The sequence below is a fragment of the Falco naumanni genome, chromosome 4 (genome assembly GCF_017639655.2).
Source record: "Falco naumanni isolate bFalNau1 chromosome 4, bFalNau1.pat, whole genome shotgun sequence".
Lineage (NCBI taxonomy): Eukaryota > Metazoa > Chordata > Aves > Falconiformes > Falconidae > Falco > Falco naumanni.
In genome coordinates, this window is record NC_054057.1 from 38,138,770 (window position 1) to 38,166,347 (window position 27,578).

The 27,578-nt window shown below is 38.8% G+C and overlaps 2 protein-coding genes across 2 annotated transcripts in view; one reads left to right on the forward strand and one right to left on the reverse strand.

Moving 5' to 3' along the window:
- The window catches only part of LOC121087123 (GTP-binding protein 10-like), a 59,668-nt gene that overhangs the window by 14,090 nt on the left and 18,000 nt on the right, over positions 1–27,578 (reverse strand). The window contains exons 17-22 of the mRNA XM_040591798.1: positions 26,676–26,868; positions 25,916–26,053; positions 23,611–23,687; positions 22,400–22,594; positions 21,342–21,428; positions 19,607–19,711 (exon numbers count right to left, since the gene is read on the reverse strand). Of these exons, the coding sequence (XP_040447732.1) occupies positions 19,607–19,711; positions 21,342–21,428; positions 22,400–22,594; positions 23,611–23,687; positions 25,916–26,053; positions 26,676–26,868 (795 nt within the window). The remainder of the gene's footprint in view (positions 1–19,606; positions 19,712–21,341; positions 21,429–22,399; positions 22,595–23,610; positions 23,688–25,915; positions 26,054–26,675; positions 26,869–27,578) is intronic.
- FAM237B (family with sequence similarity 237 member B) lies at positions 11,382–12,484 on the forward strand. Its single transcript, XM_040591799.1, has 2 exons — positions 11,382–11,763; positions 12,459–12,484. The coding sequence occupies exons 1-2, from the start codon at positions 11,382–11,384 to the stop codon at positions 12,482–12,484; spliced, it is 408 nt and encodes a 135-aa protein (XP_040447733.1).

Below are 27,578 nucleotides of genomic sequence, written 5' to 3' on the forward strand. Positions count from 1 at the left end.
ATTTGCAAAATAATAGTTGCATGTTTTGATTCTTCTGCATATTATTGTTTGGTCTTAATGTTTGCTGTAATTTTGCTTTATTTTGTACACTGTAAAAGTTAGGGCAAACCTACATTTAAAAGACCTACCTATATATAGTTCTATGTAGTCGTTGGTTAATTAGGGCAAAGGAACCTTCAATGTGCTAAAATTTTAGACATAAATTAGGAAAATAATTATTTTTATAAGTAGTCAGGGAAGAATGAATAAAAAATCCAAATTCCTAATCCCGTGCTTTTCAGTTGACCCACACTTCTCTCTGACTTACGAAAGCAAACTGTTTACTTTGCAACTGGGCTGCTCAGAAGAAGGTACAGAAGAAGAGTGGCTGTCATTCAGGACGATTATTCCTGATGGCTTCTGATGGTCTTCATGAATGAATAAAATAGTAGCGTACTTCAACTGAATACAATTTTACAAGATACCACCGTATGAAATGGTTTTTTTTTTGTGTGTGTCTGAAGTGTCATATTCCATGGGATTTTTTAGTAATATTTTTAGAAGGCCTTAGTCCCCTTTATGAACCTTTTCTTTCCACCTACATGTACAGAAAAAGTAGGTTCGAAAGCTTTTCACTCTGCTATTACTAACCCATTTTTTCCACTGTTCCATGTTATTTTTACCAATCAACTACATATTCTGTTTCAGCTAAAAATACTTTTAATTTCTACCAACTGGACATGCTTGTATCATGCTGTTACAGAATTTTTAGAGCATGAGATTTTTCAGTGATACAGATGGGAGAACAGGAGAAGATGTGACTGTTATCTAGTGAGTCTACAATCCTTTGGATTCAAAGTATCCCCTTCCTCAGTGACAAAGCAGTTTCACCACGTGGAGAGATGCAAGATGGATCACGTGAATGGCAGAGCAGAAATTGTTAGAGCAGCAAACCCTGCAAAACTCCATGTCATTCTTTCAGATCGTGGGGACTACATCTGCAGTTCTGAAATAGCTGGTGTGTAAAATCTACCAGCGAGTGTTTTGAACAGATCTGTTAAGAATGTTATGACTGGAAAATAGCAAACATGGGTCTGGCCTTGTACTTGAGGCATTTAACTGAGGGGTCCTTGCTGAGGGGCTTGTTGACTGAGACTCTTTCTGTACTCGGTGGCAAGAGGTCTCTCCAGAAGACAAGCCACATCATGAATGGCTCCCTGTGGATCCCTGTCTCTCTCTGTCAAGTCTTTGAAGTTAGGTGGGCTGAACTTGGACTGTAATTGCTTATCTTTGAAAAAGAAGTGACCTAGCTTGCAGGGGAACGAAGACAGTGGGTTGATTGACGTTGATAATATGCAGCTGTGGCCTTGCTTTGACCATGTGCAGCTATGATCCTACGGCAAAGTGGTTAAATAGCTCTGAGGAGTGTGAGAGAAAAACCCATATGAAACAGAGTCAAAGAGGAGCGTGGTCTGGCCTCTGAAGGATGGCAAAACAGCATGGTTAGTAGAGTTTGACCGATGGTAAAGCTTTTTGCTGCTTGCTATTTTGTCTTGTGTTATTTCCTGACCGCTGTAACTTAATTGCAATACTAGCTAACCACAGGCCCCAAAGCCTCATCTCAATCTCATGCAAAGCTTTGGAAAAGCTCAGATTTTCTGTATTAATACCCTATTGATAAACCTTTGATTTGGTGTCACCCAGGAAGGAATGAGAATGTGGGGGTTAGGATGATAGATGTCTTAAAGTGAGATAGCCACAAATAAGGTTGAAAAGGAAGATGTCAGGCTTAAAGTGTTGGCTTTAGGGTTATCTTATTTGATACAATTTTATCAGATCTACTACAAAAAGTAAGAGCATTCTGATGAAGTTTGGTAAAGATAAATACTTAGGAATCTGTGTAAGTACAGAGAGCATCTCAGGAGGTGTATTTCGTTTGAAGTGGGGAGGTATTAATGTCATTTTTTAGGGCCCTGATTAAATCTCACTTGGGGTACTATGAAAGCTTCTGGTTAATTGTTCTACAGCTGAGCTAAGGTTGAAGGGAAAGAGGGAGGTTAGGTGCATCACCAGGGAGCTTGAGAGCCTTTCGTACAAACAGTTTTTAGGATGGCTAAGCTTGTTTACCTCAATAAAACAAAAACAGAGGAGATACGAGTGCTGTCTATAAATATATCAGGCAAGTAAACATGAAGGATTTAAACCATTAAATTTGCAGGGCAATGTTGACACAAGTACAAACAGATATGTACTATTCATTAATATATCTGACGATTAGAAGAATGTTTCTAGTCATTACAACGATCAAATTTTGAACCAGCTTTGCTGTGGAATTAGTGGGAGCAAAAATATACCTGCTTTTAACATGGGGCTTGATAAATTTGTGAGACAATTATACAACAGAGCTTTCCATAGTGGCAGGGAACTAGGCCCTATCATTCAGGTGGACCTTTCTGTTCTGTGTTACCATGCCAATTCATATACAAACAGCAGAACATTTTGTCCAGATTTATGGTTCATAATGTGGGAAGGACTTGTCAGTCCAATCTGAATAGTAGACAAGATTCAGAAATCTTTATATATGCAAAAGTTAGGTTGTGCTACCGTGACTTCAGTAAAGCATACGATGTTGGCATTAGATAGAAAAGAATAGAAAAAAGGAGATGAGCAAAAGAACTTTTAAGTGAGACAAAAAAAGTGCAGGGAAGTTGCAGATGGCAAGGAGGTTATCAGCAAAGTTCTTAAAGGATCAAGTCATAGGCCCTGAGCTCTCCTTGGATACCGATACAAGTATAGGCCAAATTACCTCCTGTTTTCGTGCTTTGTTCTGCTTTTGTGGTGCAAACAGTTTGAATGTAGTACTGTTGAATTGTTGTGACTGAGAGCAGCTGGGTCTGTAGCTTGTTGACTTATCAAAGCCTTATATTCAGTGTGCTGAACTTCCTTAACACACAGCAAGAGGTCCGGTCCAGCAACAGGCTAATGTGTAGACTGGTTCAGAGATGCTAGAACTACTAATGTTAATTCAACTCAAGTAATCAGTCCAAACTCAACCTCGAAAAAGAGAAAGACAGAAAAACTAGTCTCCTATGTATGCTTGAGTTGAAGGTGTTAAATCTGTTGACATAATACTAGATTTATTTCAGCACTGAGCAAGCCCCTGCCAACAACTCGTACCAGCAGGGAAATGAGCAACATTTCATTTGAAATGTGCCATTGTGCATTCTCTGGAACCTTTTATACCAGTAAGTACATGATCACACATATAAGATGCTAAAAATTACTGAAACCGAACCATTTAAAACTCTGAAGTTTGAGGATATTTAGGTTTGTTTACTTTGCTTCAAAAATAAATCTGGTCGCCTGAAGAGACTCTCTGTTTTTCCAGGTCAGCACTGATTCTTATCAGCTTTTCATTTTGTTTTGCGTTGGCAATTCAGTCACTAGCGGGTGTGCCATACTTGAACCAAAGTAACAGGGCTGTAGAACATGATGCTCTTATTCCTTTGCTTCAGACGCAGCTGATCAGTGATGCAGAGGGTGACTCAATTTGTTTTTTCAGTTGAATCCTGTTTACGTAAGAGTGTGCAGATGTGTAGTCACAGAGGTATCTATAACTCAGCCATACAGAAGGCTGATAACATTTTAAAGCTTTCCAAACTGATTTATATGTAGCCAATGCATACGCTGAGTTTCATACTAAATAATGTTTCAGTTCCTGCTCTTTCTGTTCTTATTGTGTAATTCACATACTTGTATATGATTGCTTGAAAATCACAAGGGTACTGCTACATCAAATCATGGTTCTACAACTCTGTTTCTTTTCTCTCATGATATAAATCACTAGGTAGTGTGCTGTCATCAACTCTAAGAAGCAGCAGCCATAAAATCTCTGTCTACAATTTTAAAGCATCCAGCAGCAGGGTTTTTTTAAATTTGTACTTTATGTGCTGGTTGTCTTAGTCTAGAGAAGAGCTAATTACGATGGAAATATTTTTAAATTAAGCTGAAATATTTTAGCAACATAGCTTTATTTTAAAGCGGAGTTGAAATAATTAAATACAAGTACATTTTATTTCCTTGACTTTCTAAACATGCACACAATGGTTCATAGCAATGCTGGGAAGCTGGCATAAAGGCCTTTGTAGCTGAAAGAACTAACTACACCAACATATCCAAGGTCCAGATGTTCTAAAAATTTGATTTGTTACTTCTACAGTTTTGTTTAAAAATTTTTTTAGAGATTTAACCAATGCCAAGGATATACTCTTCAGTACAATAAAGTGCCACTAGATGGAGGCACCTCAACTGCAATAATAAAAAGAATAAGCAGAAGTACAACGGTTCAAAACTCATGCTGTAGAAAAACTATTGATGTTGGAAGAATTTTGAGGGAAACATTTTATTTTGCCTAAGTTTGGTTATCAATTGAAAAACGCAAAATCACAGAAATAGCCGCTTTTGTCCTTAATCCCATGTCATAAAACTCCCTGTGTGAAACAGCTGTGCCGGAGTTTGTGGTTTACATGTGGTATATACTGCATCTTTTGAATTCTTCCTGAACCTCTGCAAAATGGAGAGCACAACACAGTTTTCCCCTAAATTCCATTTATATTTAGGTACTAGCTGAAAAAAACCTCTGCTTTCCCAAGTACGTGGACAAGGTCTCTGGTTTTAAAGGGCTTTCACCTGCAACCCAAGCTTTTATGTAGCTTTCAGGTACTTTTTAGATTTTATGAAGCTGGTCACAGGTTGAGTTTCCTTGACCTTACCTGTCCTGAAACAGAAACCATAATAACAATGCTTACCTAGTAAGCATGATCAGTGTCTGTCTTCATGGTGCTTCTGTCCTACAAACTTCATGGAACATCCTGCAGGGTTATTAGTTGTCAATAATTTTGATCTCTGTCAATTTAAATTAATGGTTTCCTCCTTCTGGGTGGCATTGTCCCATAGGTGATGATCCCTTAGTGCTTGACTGACAAAGATGCCTAATAGCATAAAGGAAAGTGAAATATGAAAGAGCCTTCAGAACAATTTTCACCTGAATAGATTCCTAAGAGAAGATTGTTGATGAGGTGTCACTTTAAAAATAATTTTTTATTTGAAAGTATTTTCTTAAGAAAGATAGGTTCCTTAGCACTTTGATTTCTGTAATTGTACTCTGGGAATACTTAATTTTAAGATTAAAAATGGTTAATTTATTAATTAGATTAGGAAAAGCAAGAGGAGCGTGGTAAAAATAAATCTGTAGGATGAAGAAAAAGGATTGAGGGTTTCAGTCAGTGGCTGTTGGAGTAGAACGAAATCACCATGTGCACCAGTATCCTGTGCTACTACACCTAGATATTTTAAGTGGGAATTAACGGACAAGAAGGAATTGTTGCAGTGGCCAAGCAGATGTGCAGCTACCCACTCCTTTACACGCCTTTAAATGTCTTTGAAATTTTGACTGTTTCACTGTGAGATTGATCATGCCAATACGTTTGATAGTGCATAAAGCAAACTAAAAGAGGAAAAGCTTTTCTTCACTTGAAAACTTACTGAAAGCTATTTTGATAAATGATAAGAAGGAGCTTTCTTAAAGGTAGGTTCCTTGTACAGCTTTCCTAACACTTTAATCTCCTTGGTTATGAATGCTGCTTTAGAATTTCAAGGAGTAATTACATTTGATACAGCTTTAGTTCCTTTCAATGATACAAAGAGTTCAGAGATAAGGTAACTATATTCCAGTTTTCTGGATGCTTTCTTCTATATAGCTGTGTAGGTTCAAACATGGCTTATTTTTCTGAAACAAGATTTTGAAATGGTGTTTACTTGCTTAGCTGAAAAGGCTTCCAGAAGATAGCTAGTTATTCTGAATGTTGTTGTATTTGCCTTTAAGTACTGTATGTATTGTCTTCATAGCAGAAATTATTACATTTCCACTTGAAAGGACAGGCTGTTCCTGTCATGTTGTGCTCCACCAAAGCATGTTGTGAAACCCTAACAGACCCAATTTTACTACATATTTGTCCTGTGTTCTCATCAGCTATGCATGCCTGCCTTCAGAGAGAGGAGGTTCTCTGGAACCAGGACTGTTATCAGTTTTACATGCTGGGGTGCTTCAGACATCATTATTCTGGGTACATCGTTTTTCATATATGATAATGTACCATACAGAAAAATAAAGTTCAAATCATAGTCCTGAGCTGCTGAGTGACACTTGAATTCAAGAAAGGAGCAGCTGCTATTTAATTACATCAGCCCTCTCCTGCTGTAGAGCAGACTGTTCCTCCAGGCAACATCTTGTACAGGAGAGTTACTGATGTCAAACTATACATGCAGCCTTGGAGAGAGCTGCTGGTTTTGTGTATAGGTTTAGTGGAGTTTGATTTCTACATGGACACAGTGCTGCAGAGTGATGTGATTTTCTACTGTGTGACAGATGCAGCATTTTAATTATACTTTGATCCGTAGTCTTTTGAAATTTTACGTCTTTTCTTTAAATAGAAGGAGTGAAGCTGTGGGGGAGCCCAAGTTGTGCCAGTGCCTCAGATACCTGACATTTGCTGTAAACCTTCCAACAGCCTTTACAAAGTAATAATTTCTGTGAGGCTGTCACAGAAATGACATTTGGAGCACTTGTTCTTAAGTACCACTGTGGTACCACTGGCACTGGGCCACAGGAACTCCCAGCCCTTTTCTTCTGACAAGAGCAGTTTCCAGTCCTTGGTAGGTAAGGAGGAAGTAAAACAACTTCCTTCCATTATATGCAATATGAAAAGGGCTGGGACATCCCTTGTGAAGTAGTTCTCAGGTTATGAACTCTTCTTCTGTGTGGCGGTGTGCTCCCCCCCATCCTGACCTTTGTTTCTGTGGCAATGCTCAAGTGATAACCACCTGGGGGGTCAGAATGGATGTGTCTGGTTGCGATGCGGGGGGAGCAGATAACAGCATGATAACCAAGGGCTAATTTGAGGTGCCCACCTAACAGTGCTGGTCGAGGTCCAACTCAAGCCAAGTGTGAAAGAAACTGACTCCTGTATTCAGAATGCAGATGTGACTGAGTCAGTTACCCACTCCATAAATAACGGACAGCCCAGGGCCTGTGGGGCTCTCCTGCATGGCAGCGGGCTGCACGGCAGGGACACCTCTCAAGATATTCCTCGAGGCTGAGATTCCTCGAGGCCGAGATTCCTCGCCGAAACAGATTCTCGGTAGTGATTAATAGCATTAATAGGTGATTAAGAGCTAAACTTTGAAATCTTAGCTAAGTGGTATAAGAGATTGATTGCGCACGTATAGTCCTTTAGATATAAACTGCTGACCGAGTCTGAAACCAAGTCTGGATCCAATCTCCCCTCTGAGGAGGAGTTCGGAACGCCAGGGGGTCCTTTCTGCACCTCATGGCTCAGTGGGAAGGTCTCCCTGACAGTTTTGTCTGACTCTGCCCTCTGTGCAGTAAATAATGAAGCGTTCCTTGCCATCGAATCTTGTTAAACCACTGTTGCATTTACTATCAGGCTTGGTTAAATCACTGTGTTATACCAATAAACCTGTTGCTGCTTCTGTCTTACACGAGTGAGTTGTGTCACTCCCATCTGCGGCGTTGCCTTGCACAGTGATGAGCTGTACTGAGACACCAATGAAGCAGAGAACTTCAGTATTTCAAATCCAGCCCTTCAGTGCAGAGGTGGGCACAGGAATCCCGAAACTGAGGTGTGCTCGATGGCATTGACATTTTTCATAACCGTTATTGTTGCATATCCCAGCTGTAGGAATTTGTGGTGTAAAGAGAGGCAGATACATATGGAGTTATAATGACATCAAACCCCAGCACATTGGGAAGAAGCACAGAATTTTAGTGTATTTGCAAAAATGCTTTGAGTTTAATGATGTTGGTTGCTGAGGGTTTTACTTTGGCAGACTTTGAATATGCTCTAGTGCCTTTGAAGGTGAAAGACTGATGACCTTCCTTGATAGAGGAAGTCTCCCTGGAGAGTTTAAAAACCATGTATGCAATGTATGAGGAGTTCTCAAAAATAATCCGCATTTTAGAATATGACCCAATCAATTTTCCTTGGTGATCTAAGAGGTGATTTGAATGTACATGTTGAGAAATCTAAGCTTTAATTATGCAAGACAAAATAGCTGTAATAATCCTTACCCTTATATAATTCAGTTTTGGGCAACCTGTCCTGGATTAGGCACAACAGACACCTCAGGGTCCAGAAATCCAGCTCACTGGGTGTGGAGCTGTGAGGACTGAGGGAGAAGCAGAACTGCAAATTTATGGAAAGAAGTTTGTCCTTAGGATGAGACTTTGCACTAGTAGATCATCTTCCATCAATGGCCTTTTACAAATTCTAATGCTCTGGGTTCCCTGACACTCTTGTCAATTAAAATGGTGGTTTTACCCTCATTTTACTAGCAGGATATAGAAGTTATTTTGTATACTGTACTGGGTTTGGCTTGGTTAACCCAGAACATACAGACGGGTGGAAAATCTACAGCAGCTGGACAAAAGCTATTTTTGATCTTAGAATTCTGATGAGGCATCACAATGGTTTATCATAAGAATTCATATGAAAGAAAGAATTAGAAATCTAATTAAGCTCCTTCATAAGCTTCTGTCTCTCACAGAAAACAGAGCTCTTCTAAATGTGAGCCTGGTTCCTTGGCATAGAAGATAACTGGCCAGGAACAAAACATCAGAAAACAGGTTTTTAACAGCTGGCACAGCTGGGCTGCTGCTGGCTGGAAGGTGTGGGATGTGAATTCTGGCTCTGGCACCAGCCTCTGGAGGGGATGCTGTCAAGTAAAAGTAAAATAGCATCGAAAACCTCCCTGGCAACCAAGTTATAGGAGGTCTTAAAAAAACAGTGTAAAACAGATCTCAAGTCGGGGAGTTTCTGCAAAAAGGGAGCTGGAATAGTGGATGCACTTATATAAATAAGCCTATAAATTCTGGGCTGTACATCCGTTTCCCATTATTTTGAAATGCCTTTGATGGGCGCTTGTTCTGGTGGGCAGCCAGGATTGCTGATGGAAACCTGGATTTATAAAATGAGGAGATCATTCGTGTTACTGATTTGGAGAAAGATTTGCTATCCACTGTATTTCCGTTCTTCTGACAGCCCCCTGCCTCTCCCCTCACCGAACACAGCCAGGCAGCCGTACAGGCGCAGTGCCTGCAGGTGGGACCCCAGCCCAGGCTGGGCTGACACTGGTGCCTGCTGCAGAAGGAGGTGGGGCTGCCACAGCCACAGCCCCCCCGCCTTTCCACTGCCCCGAGTCCACGCTGCTGCTGCTGCTGCTGCTTCGCCAGTGGCAGAGCTGTCCCTGTGCGGTGTAATCCTGGCACCCTCAGAGCGTCCAGCAGCTGCCCAGCACTTGCAGCCCTCTCATGAATTTCTTTCTTTTTCTCCAAGTGGCTGACTGCTGTTGTGTCAAGGCTGCTGCTTTCCACCTCCTGGCAGAAACGCTGTAAGTATAACTTCTACCGCGGCGTGTTAGTTACTGCCTTTGTGAAACTCGCCTGTCTTTTACTGAATAGTAGGAGTTATGAGTTCAGAGCCTCTGTGAGGCTTGTTGTGGTCTCTGCTCCTGTCTGAGGTGTTCAAGTGGGCCCTTAGCATTTTAGTTCTTAGCTGGAATGAAACATCAAATCAAAACGGCTCAGAATGTTGGTGGCTTCCCGGCTGCCGCTTTTGTTCTTGGTGGCTGAATTGCTAGTGTGTCCTTTAAATGCTGATGCCTGGTGAAGTGGGAGTGAGAAGAGAAGCATTTCCATCCTTGCCTGTTTCCCAGAGCCAGTTTTCTAACAAGCCAAGGAAGAGAAACTTTAATGCATGCCCATAAACTCTGAGGATGCTGAGGCAGGTAATCCTGCTGAAATGTAACTAGCAGGTGAAGTTTTAGAAAGGACTTATGTCGGGGGGTATCTGTCTGTCTCATTCCCTTGAGCCCTGAAGGTGAGGTAAAGGAGTACGTGAGTTTATGGACCTCGGATGGCTGTAGCAGTGTAATAGCATATTTAAATTGAAAAATAATCCAGAACCCTGTGGCCACAGCAAAAAGGCCTGTTTCAAGCTGTCCTGTCTCCTGACCCAGCTTGATACAACTGTGAACTCCATGGTGTCACCTCGACTCTGTCTTCTCATAGACAGTTCACATATATGTTGTATTATCTGTGGATTATCCTCTCTAATTGCACCCCTAGGAGTTGCAGGGAGGACGTCAGTGTGTTAACTCTTTGAAGACATAGACTAACTTTTCATATTGCAGCATCCAAAGATCCACTGAGTGGGAGAGCACACTTGCAATTCTGGCCAAGTTCCCAGTAAAATCTGCACAGTTGCCCAAAAGGTTGTCTTGTATCTGAACAAAACCTGGCATAATTTTGTAATTGTATTTTACATTCTGGATTGGAAACTGTGGGAATGACCATGCTATCAACTATTTGACATAGAATTGATTCAGGACACCAAAATAAGGGGTACTATTTGACAGTCTTGACTGTCATTTTTTCCTTCAGACTTCTTCCTGTGCTCGATTGTCCTTTTTTTGTTTTCCTCTTTCCTCTCCTTTTCCACTGTATTTTATCTTGATAGGAAGGACTGATAAAAAAATTTCAGGTGTTCTAGTGATGTTCTATCTAAACCTGCTTCGAGCGTATGGAATATACATCATAGGAAAACTGCACTTTTCCCAGAGGGAATCCTTGTATAATAATGATTACATATTCTGTCACTTTTTAAGTTCTCATTATGCTTCCACTGTTATTTTTTTCCACTCCAGTTCTCCAGATAGTTTCTGTGGCTTGCATATATGCCAGAAATAATTGTGCCAAAAGTTTATTTTCTAACATAAGCCAGAAGGAAATCTGCCTTTTTCTGGTCTTGCAACAGCTACTGAATGAGTTCATAACCTGCCTACGCTCACCCAATACAGTGGAATGGTCTGGTTTACTGTTCCTTCATTACCACCTTTCTGAGTTGGACTGTTCCATGAAAGATTGCCTATTTATAACTCTGTTTCTTGTTTGCAGTCATTTAGAATAGCATATCACTAGGATTCCTTAAGCATCTGCTATTAATCTGATTTTACTGATGATCCAAGCACAGGAGTTTAAGGGAAGAAGCCTTCAGATTGAGCAGTTCTGACATAGGCTACGGCCACTTCAAACTTTCTGCTTCAGGTTTTCATGTTCTAAACAGCATTAACAATTTCTAGGTGCCAATCTAGCTCTGGTCTTAAGGTTCATTAACTAATTCGTTTCCATGGTTTGGAAAGAAATGTTTTTCTGTATATATGCATACATTTTCTCTTGGAGTATCCTTCAAAGTTATGTGAGAATGAACTACATAATGGGCAGAACCACTGTAATTTTATACACTTTCTTTCAGGTATCTTGAAGCATGGAATCTGTATGGAAACGAAGGTGGTATCTTCAGCTGGGCTGTATATTGATACTGAATTTGGTTTATGCCAATCTAGACTACCAAAAAGAAACTCCTCCAAGCCTGGGTCAGATTGACCATCAGTGCTGGGAGGTGTCGTCCCATGAGTTGGTGGAAATGAAGAAACTCAAGGTAGCGGATACGGTCATTGCTCTCTGGGACTTCATGATGTTCCTAAAGGAATCCCCTAAGCCCAAGCACAATGACCTCTTCAATGATCTAGCTCAGAACTTCTGGGACATGTATGTAGACTGTGTGCTCTCAAGATCTCATGGAATGGGCAGAAGACAATTAACATCTCCCAGATTTTCTTCCACGTACTCACATAGAGCTTTAGAAGGTAACTGTAGGATATGGTGTTTATGTACAAACATTAAACTGAACCACTGTTCCATCCTCATCCTTGATTATTTAGACAACTCAATGCAGTAATTTCTAGTTTTCTGTCTCTACTTGTCAAAACTCTTTGCATCTTTCAGTGGTAGGTACTTTCACAAAACATGAGTCAAAGGTAGTTAGGGCACTACATTTCTACATTTAACACTGTAAGAAATGTTGGGTGTGCTTGTGGGAGGGTGTGGAAGTGCATGCTGCATTCTCTGTTTAATCACTGTGTGCATACAAATGATATTACAATACTAAAAGTTTCCTGGATTTGGACTTCCTTCAACTTTGGGGAATCATCCCTCTGTGAGAAAGGAAGCTCAAATCCCTGACCACTTGAACGCCTGCTCTTCCCATTAAAACTATTGACACACAATGTGATCTCATGGTCACTGTGAATCATCAAACAGTGACAAATTCTGGTCATTGTGGTCTGGGATGAGTCTGAACAGGGATCATAGAGGTGATTGGCTCTACATCTTATTAACCAGTCCTAGATCTGTTGGCCTCCTTCCTCCTCAGTAACAGACTGTTCTTTTGATGTACCTTTAGATGTTTTAGGTTTCCAGGTTGAACATGGCAATCATATAATCCTAACATTCCTAACCATATTGCTTGGAAAATAACTACCTTTCTTTCATAATCTTGCAGGATCTGCTTTTACCAACCCATTTTAGGCCAAAAGGGGAGAAAATGAAGATACCTTAGCAAGGCAACAACAAAATGAAGGAGGAAAAAAGCACAGCATATACTGTAGATGCCCAGATAAATCCATTGGCATGGTTCAACATTATTTTCCCTCTTCTTTGTATAAAGTACTTAATCACTGCTAAACTGATAAGTACGTGAGCTCCCACATTGTTACTTTTGCTTTCCTGTCTTGCAATCTACCAAGGCTGCCTTTTTCCCACTGCATGTGTGAATGCTTGTGTGTTTTGAGTCAACACCTTAGTTCTCTCAGGTAAGCTTGTAAGTCTGAACCAGTGCTGTATTTTTGTAGAGGTTCATCTTTTCCAATACTTCTCTTTTTTTAAAAGTTAATTTTGATGGAAACCCAATATATTTTTATACATTAAGCAATGGAGAAAATGTCAACGGTCACTTTATATGGTGTCTCGCACACACAGTCAATTTTATGTTTAAGAACTACAAAAAAGTGTGACATCAAGCTAAAGGGAAGGATTATGCTAATTGTAATGTCCTGTGCAGTCTAAACTTTTTATTTTATCACTGCTTAGTCTAGGCTATGGATTGATTAAAGTATTTTTCTATGCAGCAGGGTCTGAATAGTAGTCGTTCTTTTTGTCTATTAACATTATTTGAAAAACCACTACTACATGAAGAACTACTTTATGCAAGACTACTCTTTATTTACGCATTCACACAGGTAAATAAGGTGATACCATCCTTCCCTGTCATAGCAGGCAACATCACAGTTGAGAAGAGACCCATGCATTGAGTGGTTTGAAAGAGTGAGAGACTGGCTTGGCTACTGCTCCCATTATGAGAAACCATCCAGCAAGAGTAAACTAATTTGGGGAGATTAACCATCTAGTTAATCAGTTTCTCCTGAGCACAGAAAGCCTGAGAACAAATGGGAACACTCAGAGAAGCTGACTGTTCTCCGCTTTACTCCTTAGACAATGCGGTTTGTTCAGTCCCTGTTGTGTTCTAGCCTTTTATGAGATCCCAACTGGGTTTAATTATTGTAGGAAATGTTACTTACACAGTAACAGCATATAAACCTTCGTAAGTAACAAGAGATCCATCCCACATAATGCATAGTTCAGATGTAGTTTGTACAATGCCCAACAATTCTCGTAGATTTTTAAATGATCATTTAGATAAACACAATATTGAACTGCATCTTGTAAAATAAATCTCCTACAGTATTCAGGAGAGGGTACAAAAGGAGTGAGAAATTTCTTACCTGTAAATATCACTGTTAAGTTCCTGATACAAAAAATATTTTAAATACACCCTTTCTTTTGAGCAAACAGAGGGAGTCATGACTCGCCCAAACCCAGCAGTTCCAGGAATTGATGCATTATGATGAGCAGCTATTTGAGAGCCATCGTCTAATCTGTTCCAGCAATATTGTTTATAAAATGTACTGTATTGCATTTGCAACAAATAGTGTCTTAACTTTCATTAACCAGATAAATAAATTCCCCTTGTTCATACTTTTAAGTAATTGTATTCATCACCTACAGAAGTGTAAAACTATAATATAATTTTAAAGGTAATGTTCCCTGTATTATTGATCTTTTAATGGATTGCCAGAGCAAGGTATCCTATGCAGTTTTAAAAGCTCCATCCTTTCTCAGACTTTAAGTATTTGTTTTAATTGGTTTTCTACATGCGACGAAGGTGCCTAGCACCTATCATAATTGGCTCCAGAATACCTGAACAATGTATTGCTACAGTCAATCTGTAGTGTCTGCAAAAGGGGCAGGTGATACAAATAACAGTAACATAGTGATGTAAAGAACGGAGTCAAAATTTCTTAGTGACTGAGTATCCTTTATTGGCAACACTGGATGCACGGGGGATCCTTCCGCCTAACGTGCATGTTTAAAGTAACTAATTATATTTATACAATAAAACAATGAATATTCAATTAATGCCTATACATAGTCATTACCTAATCCTGCCTACTCTCACTTCATATGTTAATTAGATTATCAGTCCTCTGTGCTTGCGCATGTTCCTCCAAGAATTGTGGGCAGGGGTCTCTGGGAGGAAGGCCATAGGTCTTCCTCACGGTGTACTTTTCACCTTTTGTCTGGTATGTGATGATCTTGCCAGTTTGCAGTGTTCTTATCGGTCTGAGCTAATTTATGCCCTTGTCAACCATCTGTTTCTTCCACTTGTTTCTTTTAATTGCTCCCTCTAGATAACTTCTAAGCAGGCCCCTTGTTAGAGAAAGTTAAAGAAAGAGAAACAGACTCCTTCTCTGATCAGTTATTTCATTAATTATTTCTTTCAGACTATGGTTACATGACCTTACTATACCTACATTTTTGAGTAAATATAAATTCTTAGCCTTGGTACAGGGTTGTACAGAGGATTTCATAGCAGCTTTTGTTGTGCAACTATTAATTTCATTAGAATGTATTTCTTATGTTCGTTATACTTTAACTACAAGGCTTATTCTATCCTAAAGTGAATTCATGCAGTATCATTAGCAGAGCAGCAAAAAAAATTGCATGTGGACATACCTGTTTTATTTATGACAGTCATGGAGAGCCAGCTGGCTACCCCTGGGGTGTCTACAAGAAGAATTAACAGCAAGTGGGATGATCTTTTCCTCCACCAGTACTCCATGCTCCCTCTCTTTCCGTCCCTGGGTTACAGCAGGAACAGCAAGCCCAGTTTCCTTGGGTTCCCCCAGCAACAGCCTGACCATGGTCCATGGCTGACTGGAAAAATCAAATGCTGTCTATGCTGCTGTGAAGTCTTGTGTTAGTGTTAATTTGTGAAGTATAAATGTAAGCATTTCGGGAAAATCTGTTCCCTTCCTTCTCCAGTCTTTTATTAAAATTAACAAGAGCATTTGCAGCTACTTGCCTGCAAGCTCAGGGTGTTTGTAGCAGAAGCACAGTGCAGCTGGGGGAGGAATGCTGAAGAGCTCACTTTGTTTCTGATTTAAAGTTTTTACATAAGCATATATATAAACTGATTTCCAGCTAAAAGATCTTTTATATCCATACCTGGGCTACACTGTACTGCTGTAGTTTTTACTCAGAAATTGGAGGGACTTACACGAGTCCTGTATGTTTTTTGGAAAAAATGGGCCTTTGCCTTGCTGCCGCTAGCAACGAGTCACCCACACATTTGCTTATGTGCAAGCACTTAAAAAAGTCCCTAAATGTCACAGTCTTTGTTCTCCTAGTCAAATATTTATTGTTTGGCTTTAATTGTGAAAAGACGATGGAGCATACTTGTGGTGGCCCCTGTGTGTAGATATATTTTCATATTCTCTGAAACAGTAATAAAGCAGCATAGCTGCTGAAGAGCTGTCAGAGAAGTACAAACATAAACAACTGAACAGGACATTACTTGACAGAGAACTTCAGTAAGATAATCTCTGTACACCTTAGTTTATCTTTGCAGGCAGGCAAGAAATACACATAGAGGCTTGTTTAACAAAACAAACTTTACGCAGCTGATTTTGGGAAAAAATGTCATGAAACCAGGTTATACTTAAAAATTATCAGTTAGCAAAGGGCTGGCATAGAAATATAATTAAATTAGCATAGCTTGATTTAATTTCTCTGGCTCAAGTACCAGATGACTATCTTCACAATGTAATGTTTAACAGACCTGCCCTTAAGAAAATGCTTCTGATCTTTGGAAGCTACATATGTGGAGATCTCTCTAAAGTTTAAGTGCCATTTCATATGGCTGTTTTGGTTTATTTCATTATTTTCTTAGGGTTTTTCTTTTTATAAAATTTAAGTAGATAATATTGAAACAAAAACCTGCCTTTATTTTTAATGCTAGCACTGTTATGTCTTGTTATAGGGACAAAGATTTTTAAGAAATGCTCATACACCCCCCCCCCGCCCCCATCCCTCTTTCAGGAAGTAAAAAAAGGAGTTGGAAGCTAAGTTCTACCTGTTTAGCTCAAATTTATTTCCATTTTTCCAGTTAGCATTTAACAAAGTGAAAGCTTGTACTTTTCTCAAAATGGTGCTTACAGGCAAAAATGACAGATCACGTGCCAGAGCTTGTACCTCACAGCACCCTTTGCAATGCCACAGCAATTTATGCCATAGGACTGGATAGCAACTGGTTTTAAGATGAAGTAACAGCCTCAGGGTATCTTGCTGTATTGTAATACCACTAACTGTGGCTTTGCCCAAGTTAGGAAAGGAGACATTCGCTTAGAAACTGAGTCATTTACAAAAAGGTCTGGTGTTCACAAGTTTGTGTTGGTATTATAGAGGTGCTAGGCTGGAAAAGGGTGAGTTCTTGTTGGAGACAATATGGGAAATAATCCAAGACACAGAATAGTAAGATCAGGTAAAGAGCTGTGAGAAACCCATGAGGAGCAAGACACTTCAACATGTCTTTCCAACAGGCTTGGAGAAACTGTTGGCACAGACAAGCTGCTTAGTCTTTAGATGAAAACTGAGAAGTCAGAAGTCCTGATGCTAAAGGCAGCAATTCAAGAATTCAAAATGGACTTGGACAAAAACTATGTGGGTATGGCATCCAGGAAAATGAAGAACTGAATGTGTTTATGTGAAGGTTCATCACCCTGCTCAATGGAAAAGGTACTTAAACTGCAGTGTATGGAATGTGTCAACAAGAGATGGAAATCTAAATAGTGGACCTGCTGATAGTGGATTAGGGTAACCTGACACTAGCACACAAAATCATTAGACTCAATATACCTTTGTACCATACTGTATGGGGTACTTCATTAATAAATCATCTCCACATTTATACTAGTTAAGACAAAATATAATTTTTCTCCCAATATGTTCTATGTAATTCATCAAAGCATTAACAACACATTTTATCTTGTAGCTAAAATATATGTGCAGTTAGCTATAATACTAAAAGCACTGTTCAGCACACTATCTATTCCATAGGTACCAAATCCTTAACTAAGTTCAATGTTTTAACTCTTTTGATCTTTTTTAAGGCTCCTTCACAAACAGAGGGCTTTCTAAGAGCAAGGTCTGTAACAGCCAGTGGCCCTCCAACTAACTGAGGAGGTGTACTTTCAACAGTTACTGAGCAGCCAGATCCAATCTGAAAAACAAAATAAATATGTTGCGTGACATTCATGTTACCATATAAAATGAGATGAGAGTTAAATCATGAACTGTTGTTCAAAAACATTATTCAGTGGGTGGAGGTGCATGCTGAGGTTTCTGAGGTCTACTAAGACTATCCTTTATACTAAATTCATGAATTGTTCCCATCAATATTAAGGAAAGGACAGTGGTTTTTCAGCAAGTACTTTCACGTACTCTGCTTTTCTGCCTTCATGCCTGATCTTACGAATAGAAGAAAATCAAGCCTTCATGACAATAGAATTTTCTTGTGCAATGTTACTTTGATTTGTGTATAATATCAGCCATACCTTTTGTCCTCAGAATTTTACTATACATTAATACTTCAAAGGAAAAAAAGAGAATGGACCCTGTTTATCTCAGAATGCGACTGCCTATAACTACTGCCCCAGGAAAACACCAAGACTGAAAGAGACATACACCTTCCAGTCTCATTACTACTCTTTATACTGAATAGATTCAGTTCTTTGAATAAAAATCCCTGAGTGACACCTCTATCTTCTAACCATGACCTACTAAAACAAGCAATGCAACTCTTGGAGTGCACGCAGCTCACATATTGGATTACTTGACCTTGACTGGTTTGCAACAATCAGCTTAACTTTCATCTTTCCTTACTAAGGGTGTTAGGCAGAGATGTGGGAAGAAGATTTTTCCATAAAAAATTTGCCAGCCGTATCTGTCATTTGTAATTCTTCTAAGCAATGTACCCAAGGAATTTTATCTGATGTTGCTGATGTGTTCAGGTTTTTAATACACTTATCTTATAAAATGGACTAATCTTTTCTTTGTTTTTGTCTACAGTTGTTCACTATTCACTATATGTTCACTATAGAACCATAAAGATATTTTCTTGTTAAATCCTTTCCCTCCAAAGAAACTAATAATCTTGGCTTAAGGTCCAAGTATTTCTCTCTACCAACAATTTCCAGAATACTCATGTTTATATCTAAATTTTTCACATACTTTCTACAAAATATTGCTGATTAACAGTCTCAGTGATATATGCATGTAACTAAATCATTTTTCCAGCCCACTTCATCTTGCCTTCACAGATGTGTCCCTCCATATCTTTCAGAAGTTTAGAGCAAAGGTCTAGCACTCTGTGACCACCTCCTTGCTTCCTATGAAACTCCTTTCCTCATCACATCAAACACGAACTGCTTCTTTTCTTTTTCAGGATCCAGCCACCTTAGTTGTTGTTACTCATTCATGACAAAGCCCATGGTGATAGAACCTCTTGCCTTTGTACAAGTTTGAAAACAGCACCTCATGTTCTCTCTTCCTTGTTTCTCCTTACATGTAAGAATAACTTATAAGCAACCAAGAAGCCATCCCTCCCCCTAAAATTCTCCTTAGCTATGATGCTTACACAGAAACCGTCCAGCTAGCTCAAAAGCAGTTACTGACTGGAATGGACATTCTTACCTCAGCTTGCCAAAACTTAACACCTAAATGTGCTGTTATGCCCAAGTAAGATGTTAACAATGGCTTATTTTCTCACACTTCAGTTACCTGACAGAAATGAGGAAAAAAAATATCTTTTCTGCAGGTGCAATGAGTGGCTTGTCTGCAGAGTCAGGAACATGTTTACTGACAAAGGACACTACTGATGTACTAAAAGATTAGTACATCACACAGGTTTACCCAACAATAAATGAAGGAGGTCCTGACCTCAGCAAGGTTTTCATGAAAGGCTATCGCACAAGAGATACATGTCAAGTAGCATAGGGACCATCTTACCCACACTTTTTACGAGTAATCTGCACATCTGAATTTCATTCTGACCAACTACTTGTTGTCAGAGGATGTGTCAGAAGGGGAAGTGGTGCCTTGCAGGAGATACAGATTCTTTCTTACACACTTGGAGCTTGTCAACATAAAACATTATTAAAGAAAGATTAAGAAGTAGCACATATACATCCAGAATAAACCTGAAACTACTTACACATTAATGAGAATAAAACAGTGTCACTGGGGATTACTTACTGTTGTACTGAGGCCTTTAATATCAGTAGAATGGACTGCTCCATTTTGAGTCTTCAGGTTAGATCTGCAAGCCTCTATTGATTTTTCCTGAAGCCTTTTTGCTTTCTAAAGATAGTTAGAAAAAAAGGGGAAATGATTTAATTCAAATTAATTGTGTCACTTGCACTTGTTGGAAACTATACAAACAAAAAACCTAAATAAATGAAGACAGAATTCAATTGGCCTTTAATTGAATCTCTGGTTTGTGACTCTCCCTTATACTGGGGACTGGAAAACAGAATAAACGGTCATGGCTTCGCAAGGGTGAGAAGGGAATAATCGCTTGCTATGAGCTGCGGGCTGTGTTGTTTCTCATGCAGCCATAGCTGCTGTCAGCCTCCATCACCGCCAGAGGGCACTGTTGCCTCACGCTCAGCTCGTCACGCCATCCATCGTACACATCTGCACGGCCAGGCAGTCCCCAGGCTGGACTGATGGGCGACACTTTAACACATCCCAGATGTGTGACTTCACATTTTCTTTTCCTGAAGTGCATGAGCTTTTGCCCAGCGCATCCCTCCAGCTTGTCAAAGTCCTTCTGAATAGCAGCCCTACCGCTCAGCACAGGGATTGCTTCCTCCAGCTCCAGTGTCATGTGTGAACATGATGAGGATGCATACTGATCCAATATCCAAGTTGTTAATGAAAATGCTCAAGGGTATCAACCCTATAATTAACTCTGTAGAATATCACTCAAAACTGACAGCTAGTTAAACTTTAATTACTGACCACTGTCCTTTGAGCCCATCAGTCCAGCCATATTTTTTTTCCAACTTGTAGTCCACCTGTATGTAGTCCAGTCCGTATCTCCCCATTTTGGCTACAAGGAGGTTACAAAATACTGCTGAAAACCTTGCTAAAACTAAGGGAAGTAACATCCATCTTTCTCCTTCTTCAGAGCAAATAATTTCATCCCAAAAGGCAACAATGTCAGCAACGCATGATTTGTCCTTGGTAAATCTATGACAGCCATCACCAATCACCTTTTTGTCCCTTGTGTCTAACAAAGTTTTCCAGGGACTCGGTTAAAACTAACCAGCCTGTAGTTCTCTAAATCTTTTTCCTGGCCCTTTTAAATTTCTAATTCTAGCATGGATCTTTACCACAGACCAGGGAGGTGCTAGCACATGAAGAAAATTATTCTCTTTTGCATTTCCTTTAGGAAATGAAGAAAAATTAAATTTAGCTGCCAAAGCATTTCTTTTAAGTCTGATTTCATTCATTCTCCAACTTAGTCTGATTGCCTAACCAAGACTCTAATGTTCTTTTGGAAAAGCAGAAATATTACAAAAAGAAACTCCTTTCATCATAAAGTATTTCCTATCTTGAAAGAAGTTTGCTGTACTAAAAATAGGGAATAAAGTATTAGAAAAAATAAAGAAAGAATTACAAGGCTTTTAGTTTCAACAGTTTCAGAACAAATATACCCCACCCCCCACCCCCCCGTCCCCCAACTGCAAGTGTATAAACAAAGTAGATCTCCAATCTGTGATTGTAATCAGAAGAGCAGAAAAATCAAATCTTGCGTAGCTTTGCCAATACATCTTACGGTTCATTCTTCTATCTCTGTGCAAATATAACTTTGACTATAACTTCTACTTGAATATTCTCATAATTAAAAAATGTATTTGGAACTTCACAATTATTACAACTACACTGTGAATGTAAAGTTTGCTCCGTCACTCAGATTTCTTACCTTCAATGCCTCATAGTTTGATGTCCGAGTCAAGAAATTTTTCCAAGATTTATCTACCATTTCTCTCTGCTTATGGATAGCTTGGATCTGTAATATAAACGGAATTTATAAGATGCAAGATAATCTTCTTCTCAGGAGTTTTTCTGAATTCTGTGCTTGTGCTGTTTGAATAGTATGTTCAGCTGTGCCCCTTGGGCCACCTTAGCTCATGTCTCTTGCCTGATATTGGATGATAGTGTACTTGTCCTTCAAAAACTTCACTTATGCACTGTCTTTAAAAAAAAAAGTTTTACCTTCTCTGCAGACTAATTTTCCCCTCTTCCAACACAGATGTTGGAAAAGCCCCATCTATTTCACGAGTACTTCCTGTATATTCTCACTTTCAAATGCTGAATAACAGAGATGCAATCAGTTCTGGTGACAAAAATGCAGGCATCATAATGCATGACAATCCCTCAAAAACACTAGCATGAGATTTTGGACAACTGGACCAAGTGATTGTACTTCTCAGACAGCAGGAGAGGATGAGACAAAAGATGAGCAAAAGCACCAAATGCTTGCCTTATAACCAAAGCTGGGAAATGGCTATACCTGCTCACTCACAGCATGCTGGGAAGCACAAAGCCCTACTTTCTGAGGTAATGAAGCTATGTGAATATTCAGCCAAGGGAACTTATAACAGAGGCTTATGTTTCATTTTACAAAGCAGATATAGTTGTAGTAAGTACTTTAAATTGTTATCGGCTACAGGTGAACACAGGTGCAACTCATAGTGACATAATGATTATTTCTCACTACACCATTGCTGATGCATCACTGATGATACTGCTTCATTTTTTCATGTTACTCTCTAAACACTGGCAAAATTATACGAATTGGGAGAACTGAGGTTAACCAAATTTAATTTAAAGTTAAAATTTTGCTGCTGAGACAGATTAAAATATCTTCAAACAGTGTACACATACAGGATTTTCAGCATTATATAGTAAGAAAATATTCATATAAATTAACAAAAAAGCTTACATGGGCTTTGCTTGTTTAAACACTCTTTGTCTTACTTTTGTATATGTTTTTTCCTCTTCTTGCATTTCTCGGTGGTGTTGACTTTCAAGCACTTCAGTCTGCAGTGCAACCACCATTCTTCCAGTATCTTCTGCTGCGTCTGAAATAACTTTCAAGGCTTCCTCATCTGACACAACAGGCCTGAACTCTTCTTTTAGTTCTTCACACATTTCACTCCAAACTTCTCCAACCTGTATGTGAAACACACCCCACGCTATTTGATAGTTATCTCTTTTTTCACCTCTAAGCATTCAAAACATAATAGAGCAACCATGTCTCTCATTATTGTTGTTTCACTTCCCAGAATTTTTATGCAAGGTTAGACTTCAGTAATGATACTGGATTATCATTCATGATAATCCTCCCTAAGACTTCCCAAGACCAAGCTTGTCTCCACAGGGTAGTAACAGGAATGCTGATAACAACAGAAACTCAAAAGAAACACTGATAGCTAGAAGACACCAAATTACAAGAGTGAAGTGTGTCCTACTGGCTGCTGCTTAGAATCTCACGTTATGCATATTATCAGAGCAAAGTGCAACATGACACATAAACAGACACTGAAATTATCGATGAAAGATCGAGTCTTGCTAGTTCTTGAACACTTCAAGCTCACACAGACTTTGTTCCTAAGCAGAAAATTGGCATAAACTGAAGCATCTTTTGAGCAGGATGGCTCCCACAAAGCTTGTTATACTGTTCTTGTTTCCTATGCACACATCATTCTTAACTTTTGACAGTATAGATGGATACTGCACGTGGGGACAAAGATGGGAAAGCACAGGAAAACCTTAATCAGAATGTGCTGCCTCCTCTAAACTGACCTTACTGTACAAAGAGGCAGTCCTACTCTCCAGCCCCTCCCCAATTTCTTACTCTTATCCTGGAGCATTCGTGTTTCTTGAGCTGGAAAACAGTTGAAATTATTTTTTATGAGTTATTTTAAACTTGCATTGGTTTCTAGTCTTATTTTCTATGAAGTCACAAACATTTGTAGCAGTATAAAGTAAGAGTCTGGGGAGCGCTGCAATGATGGGAGATGGATTATTTCTTTTGATGGTAAAGACTAGCTTATACTCTCTGTGAAACTATAGGTGACTTGTGACATAGGTGACAGCTTTTTAAAGGTTGGTTGTTGTATCCTGAGATATACTTGCTATTTTTACAAATGCAGATACAGAGTAATATTTTCTTCCACAATACTCACTTTAAAGTCAATATAATGACGTATGATAGCAAGTGTGACACAATCCTTAGCAGACAAACCAGGTAAATTTTCAAAACCTAAAAGAATATTAATCACGTCAGTATTAACAGCATGATGAATTTATCTTAAAATGTAACATTCTAAAAAAGACACCATCTTATCTGTCATATAATCACATGCAAACATCTTTATCACACACACCCCCCAGTCAGTCACTGTTCTAATCTTGAGCAGGCTTTTGTGATAAAAAACCTGTTTTCTCCACAATAAATTAACTCTCGAAAGTGGCTCCAGTGACCTTCCAGTCACTTGGAAAGCAGGATAGTTCTACATTTGCTACGCTTCTGTGGGAAGGGTTTGATCTTCCTTTAACGCAAATAGTTGAGCCCACAGGTCACGGTTTCTAAAGAAGCAGTTCAACACAAATGGAGTTTGCTTTCGCTGTGAAGTAGCCAACAACAGAATCGTATTATAGGGTGTCCAGTACTTTATTTCGAAGCTTTGTAATGAAGGTGGTCCTCCATCTCATAGACTTGAGCCTTGAGCATAATGCCTTGAGCATCATGAGTCCATCTTTTTAAAAATATGTTGACAACATGTGTAAAAGAATAAGGTAAAGAAGTATGGTTGCTAAGACTATGCCTCATTTTTGCATGCTGAATGTTAATGATATTTGACTTTTAACACACACACCCCTATATATAGTCTATTAAATCTCATTCTAGACTTCATCATACCATCTGTGTGGTAATGGGAACGTATCATCTATCAGAGCATAATTACCTCATGTTTTTAAGTTAAAGAAATACCATAGATAAAGACCAATTAACACTGATTTTCTAGATCACCACATTACAGGCTGTTGTGGAACATGACTACAGTCGAGGAAGATGCTGAGAAAAGTCTATTAAAATATTTTCATTTTGTTATTACCCATTTTCATGTCATTTCAGTACTTCACAGGAGATATTACAAGGTAAATAACTAACATAAGAGGTCAGGATAAAGTTGGAATGATATCTCATGCATTTTTGTTTTAATAAAGAATTTAGCTGCAATCCAACATTTAATATAAGACTAACAAAAATTAATAAGAACTTGGGTTACAACAGAGAAAGAACTAGCTATAGTTTATTAAAGAAACTAAGGATGTTTTCAAACCAGTTGGTTCTCTAGGATATCCAGGGAACTGGTTAAAGCAATCCCAGAACAATTACTGATCATTTTTGAACCTGTGGAGGATAGACATGAAAAACCAAACATAATGCCTATTTTTAAAAGACAAGTCAGAGAATATTGGTTCAGTTCAGTTCCTGAAAAAAGACTGAAACAAATAACTAAACAAATAATGTTTATACAGCTAACAATGAAAACATTTTTATCCAAAACAAATTAGTAAAAACTATGACCTAGCTTTTGTCTACAGCCATACAAGAAATCTTATGGATATGGAAGAGTTTATCATCTATCTTGACTTCAGTTTAGGCTTTTAGACAAGGGTGTAATGAGTATTCATATTCAGGGTGCAGGTAACAGAATTTGGAGGGACTGCAGCATTTCAAAGAAAAAGATTAGAATGCAAATTAATCTTGCCAATTTGAAAAATTATCTAAACACACAGAATTTAATTCAGTAAGGATAAATAAAAAATCTAAATGTAGGAAGAGTCACTTGTATAAATCCCAGGATGGCAGGTGACTGGACAAGATCCTAAGTCAAATGACCAAACAACATCATGCCATTATGAATAGATTAATTGTTATATTAATGTCAGAATGTTTATTTACAAGATAAGTAATGTAGCTCTGTTTGGCAGTGAGGTTTCTGCTGGAGCACTGTGTTCAGTTTTGAGACTCTACAGATCATAAAGAATGTGAATCAATCGGAAAGACTCAAAAAACCTACTAGAATAATCAGAGGTTACACTAGAAAATGAGATCAGTGAGTAATGTCTTTCTTAATCTAGGGAAATAAAATTAAGTGTAGAAGAGTTAAAATATGTGAAAGAGATATTGTGTGTGGGAAAACAAGTCACAGAAAATGTCAAGCAAATTTGAGGTTTAATTCTAGGAAAACTCTTCCTAATGGTAGAGGCAGCCAAGTACTGAGGAAGGCTTGAAATCCCCATCAGTAGGGACTTTTAAGAACAGGATGAGCTAGTATCTGTTAGTAACAGTGTTGATGATGCATCTCAAAGTTTCCTTTGATCTTTTTTTTCTTCTTTTGTAGTGGCTTTATTGATTGCCAGTGAACAAGTTCAGTTCAGTTCAAATATGACACTAACAAGGCAATTCACTTGTCTTACCTAGCTTGCACAATAATGAATAAAGTTTTGCCCGTATGTTTTCTGAAATTTCCACGATGGCAAAGCTGGGACAGTCGGCAGGCATCGGAATGACCTCTTGCTGTTTCTGGAAGCTGCTAGCAATAGGTCTCTTCATGTCTAATAATTTCAAAACACAAAGCCAGAGTACAAGAAGGAAGAGGTAGTATGTTCCCAAAGCTATTAAACTTGGAGGAAATACTATCTATGTAATGAAATATGAGGGTCTTTAGCAGGCAGCTATGGACATATTCTTTTCTGTGATGCTTCCTCCAAAACACAACAGTTCCATCTTACTTTGTGGATGCTATGTCAATCACTCTGATAGTTTGGCCAGGAATTTGAACATAATTTGGGCCAGGAAATATTAATTATCATAACTAAAGATTTGCAAGAACATAGCGCTCACCTTACATCTTTTTACAACATATAACAAAACACAATGCCTTTTGAGTAAGAAATTACGTAGTTCTAACTGTCTAGCATTAGGAAAGCTGTTCAGGATACTAGCCGTGGTTCTGTTCATTGTCTGGTTCATTCCCAGCTGATGCAGAAAATGCCATCTAGCGGCCTGACTCCAGACGAAACAGAGAGGTCTTTCGGGCTTGGTAAGAAATACAGCATAAAGCTATAAACATTGCGATTTACTTTCATCAGGATTCAGACTACAAGAGCAAATACTGCCTTTGCTTTACTTATTCAGTAGAACTACTCACAGTTTCACATGCATCATAAAATTTACCAACAATCCTTCCGTATCGATCACGTTTGACTCCTAGATCCGACTCTTCCTGTCTCCACAACTGTACTAGAAGTTTAGCTGCTGTTTGATCTTTCGCCCCTCGCCAGGTACTGATGTGCAAAGTGGTTTTAGGGTTGTCACAAAATTCAACCAAGATTCCAAGAATTATATTGCACAGGTATTTTTTCTTTAACTTGGTAAAAGGAAAAGAAAAAAATGTTTTAAACTGTTTAAAACACAGTGATATCTACCTTCAAAAAAGATAGAGAAATTGCATAATACGTAATCAGGTAACTGCAAGCTTTTCATCACAATTATTTGCACAAAACTGGTGTATAAACTTGTAAATCTTTCAAGTTTTTGGAATCCTACCATGCGAAGTTCCATAAATCAAAGAACATGAGGGAAATGAGTGTAGGATCGTGTAAGACACACATACCTGTGTGTAGAATTACTAGGTTTTGTATACATGCCTCGAGGCTCATCACATGCTGGAGAATATAATACTACCAAAGACTTATTTTTTTAAGAAACAGACTCTGAAGGCAGTGGCTGAGCGGTACCACGCAGCACCTGTTCTGTTTTATGGCCAGATCTTTTAGCAGCAGCTACGAGTAAGGAAGGATCTGCAGCCTTGTGCTGCAAGGAAGGGCGTCAGAAGCTGGCAGTACGGCCAGTGAGAATGAGGAGGGGATGAAAGAGGGAAGGTGCATGCTTATTTTGACAGGTGAAATGCCTGTGCCAATTCTATGTCCAAGACCCACAGAAGTAGCTATAGATACAAAACACGTGTACAAAGTAGCTTTAAACATCAAAACTTCTAAATAAAACTTATATCTTGAAGTGTATACTAATTCTGCTCTTACTAACTTCAATATGAAGAAAGAACTAAAGTGCTTTTGT

Bases quoted from the DNA above. Each gene is read 5' to 3' on its own strand.
- FAM237B (XM_040591799.1), top strand. From the start codon at position 11,382: ATGGAATCTGTATGGAAACGAAGGTGGTATCTTCAGCTGGGCTGTATA. The intron at 11,764-12,458 runs GTAACTGTAGGA...ATAATCTTGCAG, and splicing joins CTCACATAGAGCTTTAGAAG to GATCTGCTTTTACCAACCCA.